At 36.6% G+C, this 13,121-nt stretch overlaps 1 protein-coding gene across 3 annotated transcripts; it reads right to left on the bottom strand.

The window, feature by feature from the left end:
* Positions 1-1,725: 1,725 nt before the first annotated feature.
* On the bottom strand, positions 1,726-12,474 carry LOC110718377 (putative disease resistance RPP13-like protein 1). 3 transcript variants are annotated; one of them, XM_021897212.1, is made up of 5 exons: positions 11,166-12,474; positions 6,271-10,519; positions 5,605-5,683; positions 5,230-5,279; positions 1,726-4,527 (listed from the first exon to the last, which is right to left on the bottom strand). In XM_021897212.1, the coding sequence occupies exons 1-5, from the start codon at positions 11,523-11,525 to the stop codon at positions 4,274-4,276; spliced, it is 4,992 nt and encodes a 1,663-aa protein (XP_021752904.1). In that variant the 5' UTR covers positions 11,526-12,474; the 3' UTR covers positions 1,726-4,273. The 3 variants fall into 3 exon arrangements, 2 of the variants coding, with proteins under 2 accessions (XP_021752904.1, XP_021752905.1); XR_002510902.1 differs by lacking the exon at positions 1,726-4,527 and having other exon boundaries at positions 5,232-5,279; positions 5,605-5,704; XM_021897213.1 differs by lacking the exons at positions 1,726-4,527; positions 5,230-5,279 and having other exon boundaries at positions 5,604-5,704.
* Between the last annotated feature and the right edge of the window lie 647 nt (positions 12,475-13,121).

Here is a 13,121-nt window from a genome sequence, read left to right on the forward strand (position 1 = left end):
TATTGCCCAATGGACTACATCATCAACCCCAAAAGAAGCCTTGCAGATCCCAAATAGCTCCATAGTTAGATTCATAGCTCATATAGGAATATGATAAAACAGATGATTGATGAAGTGGCAAGTGCCAAATACTCCATAACTAATCAAACAAGATACTATGAACGAAACCAAGTTCTGATTTTGACTCACACCATGATCAAGCCTGAAATGAGAGTATGACACAGAATAATTTCAAATTTAGACCTGCCTTTAGTATAAAAAAAGAGAAGGGAAAAAAAAAAAACAGAAAAAATAGTCAAGCTACAATTGTGAATTGTGTTGTAATAAGTCTGGCTAAGGCGGAGCTTTGCTGTTGTTCATGCATGTTGTGATAATACCATCATTGCATATCAATGACCATCCAGTATGCATTAATCCTGAGCCATATGCGGCTTCACAGCCTGGTTGTTAGGTATTTGAGACAGCAGTGGCATTCCATTACCAGACAGTGTAATATGAAAGTTAGCAAAGCAGTTTTGTTTTGACCATACAGGCATGTGAGCAAATACTATTGCTACTGTAAGGATTAAAGTGTTCAACTAACTTGCAATCAACCCACAATAGCAATGAACAAACAAGCATAACAATCAAGAACAACTTTGAAGGAATTAAAGCAAGTAAAAGGAAGACAATGTTACCGTGGGAAAACCCGAGAACCGGGAGAAAAAACCCACCCTTGCACTATGGAGTAATATTGATGATGAATGAACTCAAGAATTACAAGCATGAATTGTATAGAATTCAAATGCTCCTCACAAACCCTCTCAAAACCTCTCTATGTGTTTAAATGTTTGTGAATAATCAACAAAGAGGCTTAGAAAAGGTATATATAGTCTAGGTAGAAAATACAATCCAACGGCTAAGATTAAAGCAAATCGCACAAGCCGAAAACGAAGCGACGAAATAGGGAGCAGGGAGGTTCGGCCGAACCTACCCAGAGTTCGGTCGAACCTGGGGTGGTTCGGTCGAACCTCCTTGGGTTTGGTCACTCCTCCTCTAGAAATGTAAACTGGTGCACCTACTGACTTAAAACCGGGTTCGACCGAACTTTTCACAAGTTTGGTCGAACCTTAACAATAAGGCAGCTTCTATGCAATCTCCTTATGTCTCCATGTATTTATCTATCTCCACACTAATCCTAACAGCTACATTTAACTAGAGTTCTCTACGTGCTGATAAATCTCTGTACAGAGACAAATAAGTTAAAATGCAATCTTCTTGTAAGTAAATCGAGTTGTATCAACCAGATAGAAGTAAGTTTGTGTACCTCTGGACCTTCTTCCTACCACAGCGGGATTCTTCGGGTGGTTGTTGTACATTGAATTTAACAATTCCCCATAATAAGCTTCATTGTTCATGAAGATAAGCTCCGGCAAAATTTCAAAGCAGATAAGACAATTTCTACACACAAAGTCAAACTGGAACACAGCAGCAAAAGAAAAGATCAAACAAGCAAAATTTTATTAGCTATACAAGAGTTCTTCAGTAATACAAAATGAATTTTGGCTCATAGAAGAACCTACAGCAACCACAAAATCCGTTAATCATATATAAACGTAATCATGTAAGAAGAATGTTATAGCTCGCACAATCGCTTATAAAGCTCAATGCAGCAAGTCATTCTCAGAAAAGAAACTGCTACATGTTTTTCCAACAGATAAAAAAAAAACAAATATATGAGAAAAGAACAAGAATCGGGCATTGAATTTGCATTAGTGACAAGTTTAACATGATACATTGAATAAATGAATTTACAATGAGGCAAATCTTTTATACACCCTAATCTCATAATCTTGAGCAAAACAAGAACACATTCATCACATACTCTATCAGTCAATCATCCTTGGAAAGTCTATTTTTTTTCCTAACTATGACACACTATAAATCACCAAACATCATGCTAACACAATCAATACGAAAACGAATTCGAAGTATCTACCAAAGGACCAGAATACAAATCCGAACCGGAATCATTGGCATCCTTGTGAGTCATACTCATACCATCCTCAAGAATCTTCAACAAAGCTTGAGCTCTTTTCTTCCCTTTATCACTCCCACTATCAACCACTTCCCCTAACCCATCAAAAACCAACCCTAAACCCACCTCCTTAATCTCCTCCCCAACCTCCTCCCCACCAATCTTCACCAAATTCAACAACCCAGAAACCGCATTCTCTTTAATCCTCGAACTCGAACCCGTCTCAGGATTCAACAAATCAACCAAAACCCGAACACCAGCCGCCTTTCGAAAGGCCTCAACACTCTCCACACACCCAGCAACCTGCGCAATCACAGCAGTTGCATCCTCAATCACCCCAATCCTCCCATCTCTCACCACAACCCCAAAAATTGATTCAATTGCCCCAAATTCCACCATTAAAGGCCGATTCAAAGGACACAAAGACAACCCAAAAAGCGCTTTCAACCCATCTTTGATTGACCGAGACGGCGATTCCCGAAACCCTACAATATCAATCAAAGAATACACAACATCCCTTTTACCCCCAATTACAGAACGATAATTCTCCTCAACGGAAAGGCTGTAAATCGCGGCGGCGGCGGATTGCACGGCGGCAGGAGGGTGCGTGCGGTGACTAGAGAGAACATAGGAGAGAGAATCGAGAACCCCACGAGTTGACATGATGGAATTTTTACAGGAAATTGAGATATTCAGCAAAGTTGCAGCAGCGTTTTCTTGCTCTAATGGTGTAGGAGAGTAAAGGGTTTCAGCTAGAAGAGAGATTGCTGCACCTTCGTCTTCTTCGGCGATAATGGGTCGGATTTCTGGGTCGTTTTTGGTGAGTAATCGGAGCTCACAAAGTGCTGCGATTCGGGTTTGATCTGATACTGAACTTAGCTTTGAAATTAGGGATTTTGTTGTTCTTCGTTTAACTTCTAATTCCATTTTTTGTTGTCCTCTTCAAAAGGGTTGTTTCTTCTTCTTCAATGGAGGTATTTGAGTTGCTTTAATGGAGTTTTGTTTTGAAGATTTTTTAGGGTAGATTGATTATAATTAATGGAGTTTGACTGTTATTTGTTTTAAAATTAGTGAGGAAGATCATGTAGTCGTCGGGTGGGAAGAGGTTAGTTGGATTTTTTTAAAAATGTGAGATTAAGTGGCATTAAACGCAAATGAAACATTTATTTGGGGACGGAAGGAGTACGGATACTTTGGTAACGTAAGGGAGAATGGAATCTAGAGGGTTAGGAAAAAGCCGGGAGAGTAGCACTTAGCTACTTTTGTTAAAACTCTAGGGAAAGTAGTACATCTTCACACTTGAGAATTGACTAGGAGTATTCAATTGGCGGTTATTTAAGTATTTGTACTATGTTGGAATTGATTTCACGTGTGCGTTCAAGGGATGATGTTAGGGAAAATAAGAAATAACGATGAATATGCAAATTGACCAAATTAGGAATTTAACTATATACTCGTGAGAAACCTTATTCTAGACAAGAGACATGATCATTTGTAAAAGTCGTAAATTTGTACTGGTAGTATGTATATTGGACTACTGAATCGTTTTAGAATGATTTCAATTTGGAAGGTTTTAAAATTTGAAGTTATATTTGATTTATTCTCTTATTCCTAACAATGCTCACAATTTATTCTCTCATAAATTAGTTGACGAGATTTAATTGGCTGTCGTCTGAGACAAAGTTTTATGCACAATAATCGACTTTAATATTTTATAATGTGAAATTTGATAATGAGTACTCTTTTTAGTGTAGTATAGTGGGTTTTGATGACCATTACATGTGTTGATTTTTTTCAATTGAGGAAAAATGAGACCCAAAACATGTGAAAGAAAGTACTCTGCAATATAGAATCGTTGTAATCTTAGAAAAAAAATAAAAAATAAAAAGATAGAAGCATGTCAACTACATATGAACAATCCTACAAATAAAAGTGTTTCAACTAGTATTGTAAGGAGTAACTAAGAAGAAAGGCAATTTCATAACACAACATTTCATAAACAATTCCTGTCAAATATAATTCCCTATGTAAAATGATAGAAGAAACTGAATTTGTACATGAATCTCAGAAATCAAATAGATGTAGATTCACTAATGAATCTGAAAAACTAGATTCTGTATTGAAAGTTTGAAACCCCAACTTAACGGAATTACTCAAGTAACAAAATATACAAAAACTCACTATAATAATATAGGTTATTAGGGTACTAAAAAGGCCACAATTTTAACAGAAAACTCACTAGAATAATACAGGTTATTAGGGTACTAAAAACAGACCATAATTTACACAAAAGAAGACTAGAATTAGCAGTGTATCTTGGCTACGCTGTTGCTTAATGTAATAAAGCTTTGACAATCTTCTACTTGGGGTACGTCTGCAGCGTAACCAGAACATTTTGCCAGGGATCTGATTATCTTGCAAAGCCGTAATGACAGTAGTCCTTGAATGAATGTCTGAACTTGGAGAGGCTTTCTGCAGCACGAGAAGGGTAGAACCAATATGATTGTCACCTGATATAAGAAGGTATGTGCAATGTTTATTAGGCAAAAGATTATATGCCAATGTTTTTAGTCCAAACGTGCAATAAAATAAAGTGCTAGATCACCAACTAATCATTCTATCAACACATGGTAAAACATGACATATAATAAACAAGTGAACATACAAACTCTCAGAAGTTTTTGATAAACAGATGAGAAAGAATTTACCTAATTAAGAATTAAGATGACGCTAATAAAGTGAAAAACTATGATTCATATTCATATACTTCATATAAGATCCGAGTTAGCTTTAAAAAAACATGCATGATAATAACTAAGTGAAATAACAAGCATGTTTTAGGGATGTACTACTAAGTTTGGTACATGAATGAACACTAAAATTTCAGTAGGCGTTCAACCACTCACAAGTTTTTAGGAGGTCAAAAACACCAGTAGTAGAGGAGAAATTACTTAAGGTGGGAAATAAAAGCAGTACTCCATAGAAAGTTTTATCAACAGAGCAATGAAAGGAGAGTAATAGTAATAGGCTATGAGTGACTTGAAATTAACTTCAGAACATACTACTTTAGATTGATCAACCAGGACAATAATACAACAACGAGCTATCATCATTAGAGATAATTCTGGAATAATATGTGCCAAAAGAAGTAAACCTAGTTGTTAATAACAAATCTTAATTTTTCTGACTGATTAAATCGAAGAACATGCTACCTGAGTCAAAATATACTTCCTCCATACTAGTTGCACCCCTTTTATTTTCCCTGAATCAAAAGTGAAAAATGCCAAAATCCAGTTCAGCAATAGAGTGTGGAATTGAAAGAGCACAGGAATTAGTTTTCTCAACAAAAAAAAAAAAAAAAAAAAAAAAAAAAAAAAAAAAAAAGAAAAACACAGGAATTAGTTCAACAATAGAACTTTAGACATGAATAAATGATGAGACTTCCAAAAAACTAACCCAAAAGGCTAAACAGTAAACATATGCTAAGAGTCAAATGTCATCAGGTAACAGTTTTTCAGATCACCATCAGCAGCAATTGAAAATACATCTTAAATTAAAATTGAAACCAAGGCAAGCTTTTCCAATACCTTATAATTGTAGATGCTATTACTACTGTTAGGCTTCTCAGTTTCTTGAGTTTCTTAGCACCTAAACATGAGCAAACAGCTGCATGGGAAAGTCATGTACCTGATGTTATTACAATATATCAGAACAGCATATTTATTCTATAATATGTTCCAACATAAAAAATAATACTTTGTATTTCCCTATTATTTTATAACTCATCTGAAAAACATCTAAAAAAGTAAATTTGTATCAATAATACTTTGTAAAAGGTATGTGACTACAATATCTATTACTTTCCACAATGACATGAAATATAAACCTGATCTAAAGTTAAACTGTAGTATGTTGTGAAAGATATGTAAATAAGTACAGCTAGTTGATTGATCAAGTTCTCCCTACCACCACTATTATTTGCATCATTATAATGTAAATGTTCCTGCACCTTTCTAGAATGCTATACTAATCATCTGTTTGAGGATGCCAAAAAAAATAATAAAAAAGGCATATAGAACTAGTTTAAATGGTCAAATTCGTCAAAATCACTTGCTGTTTTTTTGCTTGAGTGAAGTTCCATTGATTGTTAGTATTGTTTGTATCAATTATAACTTTTTTGTTTTTGAAGAATTAAAATTTAAGCTGATGTAAACATATAAGATGTATGTATAACATTATTTAAGTAAACTTACTTGAGTGGGCAGAGCTCGGTTGAGTTTCAGACAGAGGCAACGAGAATCTTCCATTCTCTGTAAGTATACGGCCACCGGGATCACTTCTCAAATGTTGTTGTATCATCTCACACTCTTTAATATAAATGCTTTCAATGCTTGGAGGAAGGCCATGGTCACCAAATGATTCGAATCGGGGGCAAGAGAGGACACTGATAGAGGACAATTCAGGAAGAGTGGAACAACATATTGTTTTCAGATTTTGGAATCCTTTTATATGTAATGTACGCAGGGAAGAGGGAAGGTCAGAATCGCTAATGCAATCTAAGGAGCTGCTTACATTTACAAGTGTAAGAAAAATAGAATGAAGGGAAGTAAGACGGTGCAATCCCCACTCTTTTATTGGTTTGTCTGTGTTGGTATCAGAGATTGAAAGAGACCGCAGGTTTGTGGGTAAACCTTCCTCTGGAAAGTTGTGGAATTTTGGGCAATTTTCAGTTATTAAATCTGTAAGCGAGGTAAAATTGCTAACCAATGATTCAAGCCTTGGGCAATCCACAACATCAAGACGAGTGAGGTTCGGAAGGGTGTTCCCATTGGATATGATTCTCAAATATTGGAAACCCCTGATTTCTAAGAGACACAAGGAAGAGGGCAGAGAAAGATGTGGGCACAGAATACAATCTACTGAGTCTGCAGAGCTGCCTACATTTTTAAGCGTAAGAGCTTTAAGTGAATGAAGGAGGTGCAATTTCCACTCTGTTACTGCCTGCTTTATATTCACTTCTTCTATTTCAAGGAATACCAAGTTTCTGGGTAAGCCACCTTCCGCTAAGCTATGGATTTTGGGGCATTCAAGAATATATAATCGTTCGAGGGAGGTGAAATTGAGCAATTGACCAGGAAGCCTTTCCATAGACTTGCAATCCCATAACTCAAGTGTTTGTAAGGCCGGGAGAAGTAGATTTTGTTGTAATGATCTTAGACTTGGGCAACTTTCTATTTTCAAACTAGTGAGAAGAGGAAGTTCCAATGAAGCCTTTAGGAAAACTCCTATGTTTTCTTCACTCTTTGGGGTATTCCCGTCTTCACTTCTAGGAGACAAATTTGTAGGTTGTTCATCAAATTCCACAGACCCTAGTTTTTCACAACAATTGATATACAACAGTTGTAGAGTTAAGGGAATATGATCAATAGAGACCATAGACTCACAGTATTCAACAGAGAGTGATGCAAGACGAGAAGCTGAGGAAGATGAATTCTTCAATTCCAAGGATTGCAGTTTTCTACATGCATTGATATCCAGCGTTCTAAGAGAAGGCAAATGAGGAGGTAGATTACCTTTCAATATTAGACAATAATCAATGGAAAGCTCTTCAAGGACAGGGAATGCCTTGTTGATACCAACTAGTGGGTGCATCCACTTCTCCCATACTTCCAAACCAGATATAAGTAGAGTTTTCAAAGATGGAAATGGAGTTGAGCAATGCCCATAAAATTCAAGACCTACCTCCTTAATACCATTTATATGTTCAATCCTTAGACTCTTCAATGAGGGTAGCTGCCCTAGTGGGGGCAACCATTCACATTTCACACAATTATTCAGCCTTATATGAGCCATGTTATTGAAAGAAGGATCTCCCAACCAACTTGGAAATGCCGAGCCAATGTACCCATCTAACCTAAACTCTTTGATGGAAGTGTAAGGCTGCAACTTCTCAACCACATCTCTCTTAGTCTTGTCATCAACATCAACGATGTAAGTTCCACAAAGATTTTTCAACTTCCCCAACTCCCTTACCCTAGACCTTGAGTCAATTGTATCAAGACGAGAAGTTGAGGAAGACAAAATCTTCAATTCTAAGGATTGTAGTTGCATGTATTCTTTAATATCCAGCGTTCTAAGAGAAGGCAAATAAGGAGGTATATCGCCTTGCAATGACGAACAATCTTTAATAGAAAGCTCTTCAAGGATAGGAAATGCGTTGTTGTTGTCAGTTGGGTGCACCCACTTCTCCCAGGATTTCATATGAGAAAATTGAAGAGTCTTCAAAGATGAAAAAGGAGTTGACCAATTCCCATAAAATTCAAGACCTACCTCCTGAATACCATCCATATCTTCAACTAGCAGACTCTTCAACGAGCGTAGTTTCCCCAATGGAGGCAAGCATACACATTTGAGACACTTTTTCAACTTTATGTCCACCATGTTAATGAAAGAGGGATCCCCCAACCAACTTGGGAATCTCGAGCCCATGTACCCAACCAACTCACACTCTTTGATGGAAGTGTGAGGCCGCAACTTCCCAACCACATCTCTCCTAGTCTTGTCATCAACATCATTAGTACAAGTACCCCATTTCAAATTCAACCCATCTAGATTCTTTTTTTTACAAAATTGGGCTTCTTCTGCATCCTCAACCTCAGTCACATTTTCTAGCCCGGAAACGATTAATAATCTTCCATGGAGCTGATTCAACTTCCCCAACTCCCTTACTCTGGACCCACCTCCAACTGCCAAAACAAATGTATTCAAAGTTTGTAAGTTTGTTAATTTCCCGATTCCAAGCGGCATCTCCTTTAAAGAGATATCATCAATGTTCAGATGACGGAGTTTTCCCAGCGATTCTATACATGGAATCTTCACAGCTTTATAACAGCCTTCCAAGCACAGTGTTTGGAGATTCCAAAGATTGTTGATTGATTGTGGCAACACTTTCATTCTTTTGAATTTGAGACTTAGGTAACGCAAGTGTTTTAAATCACCAATACAATCTGGCAAAACTTCAATTTTCTCTGACACTAGGTATAGGGAGCGTACGTATTGCATTCTTTGGATGAATTCCAAATTGTCAATGATCAAACAGTAGCTGCATAGAAAAGTTCGCAACTGAGGAACCATGATTTGATTTCTCAATGTTTGAACATGCTCAGTGATAAATAAATGGCGAGTTCTTCCAAGATTTCTCTGTGTATCTACAACATCCATTACATAACAGATACCACATGCAGCCAATTGAGCCATATCATGGATGAGGTCATGCATGATGAACTCTCCTTCACCATAAGGACTTTTTTCAAATAGTGACCTTGATACCAGATCATTGAAGTACTTCTGGCCCATGTCTTCCATTGTTTCAATTTGGGTTTCCTGTATGAAGCCCTGAGCCATCCATAGTAAGACAATTTTCATCTCCTTGAACTTGTAGTCTTTTGGAAATATTGAACAGTAAGCAAAGACTCGCTTCAAATGAGATGGCATATGATGGTAACTCAGCCTTAAAACTGGTAAAACACTGCTCTTCTCACCCCAAACATTGCTCTCTAATATCTTTTGGTGTTGGCTCTTGTCTGGAATACTTTTAAGGAGACCTCCTAGAGCTTTTGCCGCCAAAGGTAGTCCATTGATCTTTTCTATGATATTATCCCGCATCTCAGCGAGGTCAGAATCTACATTTGCATGTTGCTGAAATATAAGCCAACAATCATCGTTTGACAAACTTTCTAACTTGATGATATTGCGTTGAGTTGGATTATTAACCATCATCATTGCAATACTCTCAATTCTGGTTGTCATTACCACTCTGCTTCCTTTTGCACCGTGTCGGAAAGGTTCCTGCAGCTTGTACCAATCATCATATTCTTCGCTCCAAATATCATCAAGAACAATAAAGAATTTTTTGCCTTTTAGCACTTTCTGCAGTTTCACATGTGCCTGATCCAAATTGCTACAGTCAAAATTGCTCTGGGAGGCTGAGTTAATTATATCTATCGTGACACATTTAACATCGAACACATCCGAGACACACACCCATGCCTTGAGATCAAAATTACACTTCTGCTGCTCATCGCTGTATACATAGAGTTGCTCATCTCTGTATACATACTTCTGTTCATCGTTGTATACATACTGAGCAAGGGTCGTCTTCCCAATGCCACCCGTTCCAACAATAGGAATCACAACATAACCTTCACCACTCTGATCATGTTTCAGTAGCAGTGTAATTATCTCTTTTTTCTTCTCATCCCTTCCAAAAACGTTGCCTACCAAAGAAGTGGATTCTCTCTGGCTTCGAAGAGATTCTGTTTGGAGGATCTGCTGCTGCAACATGTGTGCTGCAGTGAGGGTCAAACTATGTGTCTGGTCCTGTATATCTTGCAAGCGCTCTGTAATGTCATCAATCTTGTCTTGAATGTCTTGATCAATAGGTTTGAGCAAGGTGGAGAGACTATTTGCAGCTCTTGAACTACTTGCACGAATGGTTTGCGCCTAATCAATGAATTCGGTAATTAGCATATCAATAGTTATTTTAAAACTAAATTTTACCTCAACTTATTATTATTATTATTATTAAAACAAGACACTAATCTAATAGATATAAAATTGTACAAGAAGATTTACACCTTCGCCTAGCCGCTCTCTCCAAGAATGGTACAAGACACTACCTTTCTTTATTGTTTTTAGGTTTTAATAAACAAGACACTAATCTAATATATAAACAATTGTACAAGAAGACTTATGCCTTTGCCTAGCAGCGCTCCCCAAGAATTGTACAAGACACAAATTTTCTTTATTCTTTTTAATGAACAGAACACTAAATCTTATATAAATAGAATTGTACAAGAGGATATTATCCAATCAAGTTGTTCAGATTGGGTCATTTTCTAATTGTGCTAAGTAATTATAAACATTGATTGTTTTCCAATTGTTAGGTTTGTCATGTCTATTTATCCCACAGTTAGTTGAACTTGTTTTATCAGTTAGTAAGTAAAATACGAAGCAATACGGAGTAGCAAGACTAATAACAACAACAATGACAATAAGTAATAAATAATAATCATTGTCATCTAACTAGCATTATGTCAATAAATAACGACATTAAGAAGTCAGTAAGTAAGATTTTAGCAGTACAAACCATATTGTTTAAAATTCCAGCGATTGAGTGATCATCAAGTGCATTAGCTTGATCTTCCTCCGCCTGTTTCAACTGGTAACGTTGGGCTTCAATTGCGAAATGATCCAAGATATCTTCGATGTCGTAAGCTAAATCTTGGAGGTCATTGAGCCATAACTTGACAGGTTTACTGTGAAATTGCTGCAGCTCAGCATCATCCAAAAGAGCTTCCAGCCTAGTAAGTTGTATCTTCCATTTCTTGATAGTTTTCGGCAAATCAACACCACCAATCAACTTCAAGAATTGTGTTCCTCCGGTTGTCAACAGCTGCTCAAACAGCACCTGCAGAAATGCAGACAGAAACGTCTCGGCTATGGCCATCCTTGATCAGATCAGCTACTATTTTCCAATTTTGTGTTTGTTTTCAAAAAAAAAAAAATATGATTTTTGTAAAAACAAGTGATTGTGAATGAAATGACGGGTTATTCTTAGTTTGGGGGTTTAAGGGTAGGAAGAAGGGAAAAAATGAGTTTATGAATTATTGGTGTGAATGAATGAATGAATGAATGGATAAGTGTACTCACAAAGTCACAAGGTTCAATTATTATTGTGGAAAATCTGTAGCAATTTCATCACTAAAATCTCACCATAAATTGAGTACGATTTCCTAATATCATCAACAAACTCCAAATCCTTAAAATCCATTCTCTCAAGTGCTTTTGAATTATAGATGAATGGGTAAATTTCAGCAATATACATGCAAATTTGTTACCAGTAGTATTATTCATTTATTTCATGATTTCAACTCAAAATTGCCCACTCAAACCCCAAAAAATAAATTTCTTAACAACTTAATTCATAAATTTATTGATTAAATATAAAAAATGGAGAAAACCAAATGAAATTAAAGAAAAGTTGGAGATGGGTTTTGGACATAGATGGAGCGAATTACCTTAGAAAGAAGGTGATGATTTTTACCTTTTTTTTTTTTGAGAGAAGGTGATGATTTTTACCTTAGAAAGAAAAAGGTGATGATATAATACGAAGTAAGTATGTAAGAGCTCTCAATTGAGTATTCAAGTCGGGTTTCCGGTCGGGTCAAATCAAGTCTTAGTTCAGGTCGGGCCAATTTCAGTTCCGAGTCGGTCCCCTTTTCGTACATGGGTCGGGTTTGATTCGAGTCAAATTCAAATCGAGTTCAATTTCAGGTTCGGGTTGTGATAGATGAGTCGGTTTTGGGTGGGTTAATAGATGGTCCATTTGAGTTCGGGTTAATGTTGAGTCGGGTTTTGGTTCAACTTCAATTCGAATAAATATCGATACGGTCATGTTGAACCTATATAATTACGCCTTCTATAATTTAATCAAGCGTTATCAAGATTTTATTAAACCTATATACGAATAATAGAGAACAAAAGGTATATAAGATGAACCCGATTGAGGGTTTCAGAATTGTTCCGGTATATTAGCCAAACAAACGGTATATAATTTTTTTTAACCTTCCATGACTCGGGTCAATAACAGGTGAGTTGTGTTGTAACCGTATTTAGGTTCTAATTGAGTTGGGTACTAGTTCGGGTTCGGCTTGTTGTCGGGTCGAATTAAACCGGTTGACGGTTACTATCAGGTTGGGTGCATGTCATAACGTATTGGATCAAATCGGTTGTCGGTTAACATCAGGTCAGATTCAGGTCGGGTTACAAGTCACTAGTTTCACCCCATTGTTCAGGTATAGGTTGGGTTCAGATCATTTCCGGTTCAGGTCGGGTCAATTTTTGACAGCTCTATATGTAGTTTTTTGAAATATATGTAGTATTCCCCCCTTTTTTTTTGTTTAATTTGCATCACTTGGGGATACACAAGGTTTTAGGAGAGTAATATGATATTGTGGTGAGTGAATAAATTATTATAGTAAAAATAAGTCATGGAAGCATGAAATTAAGAAAAAGTATGTGAGGGAAAATATATTTTTTTATT

The sequence above is a fragment of the Chenopodium quinoa genome, unplaced genomic scaffold (genome assembly GCF_001683475.1).
Source record: "Chenopodium quinoa cultivar QQ74 unplaced genomic scaffold, ASM168347v1, whole genome shotgun sequence".
Lineage (NCBI taxonomy): Eukaryota > Viridiplantae > Streptophyta > Magnoliopsida > Caryophyllales > Amaranthaceae > Chenopodium > Chenopodium quinoa.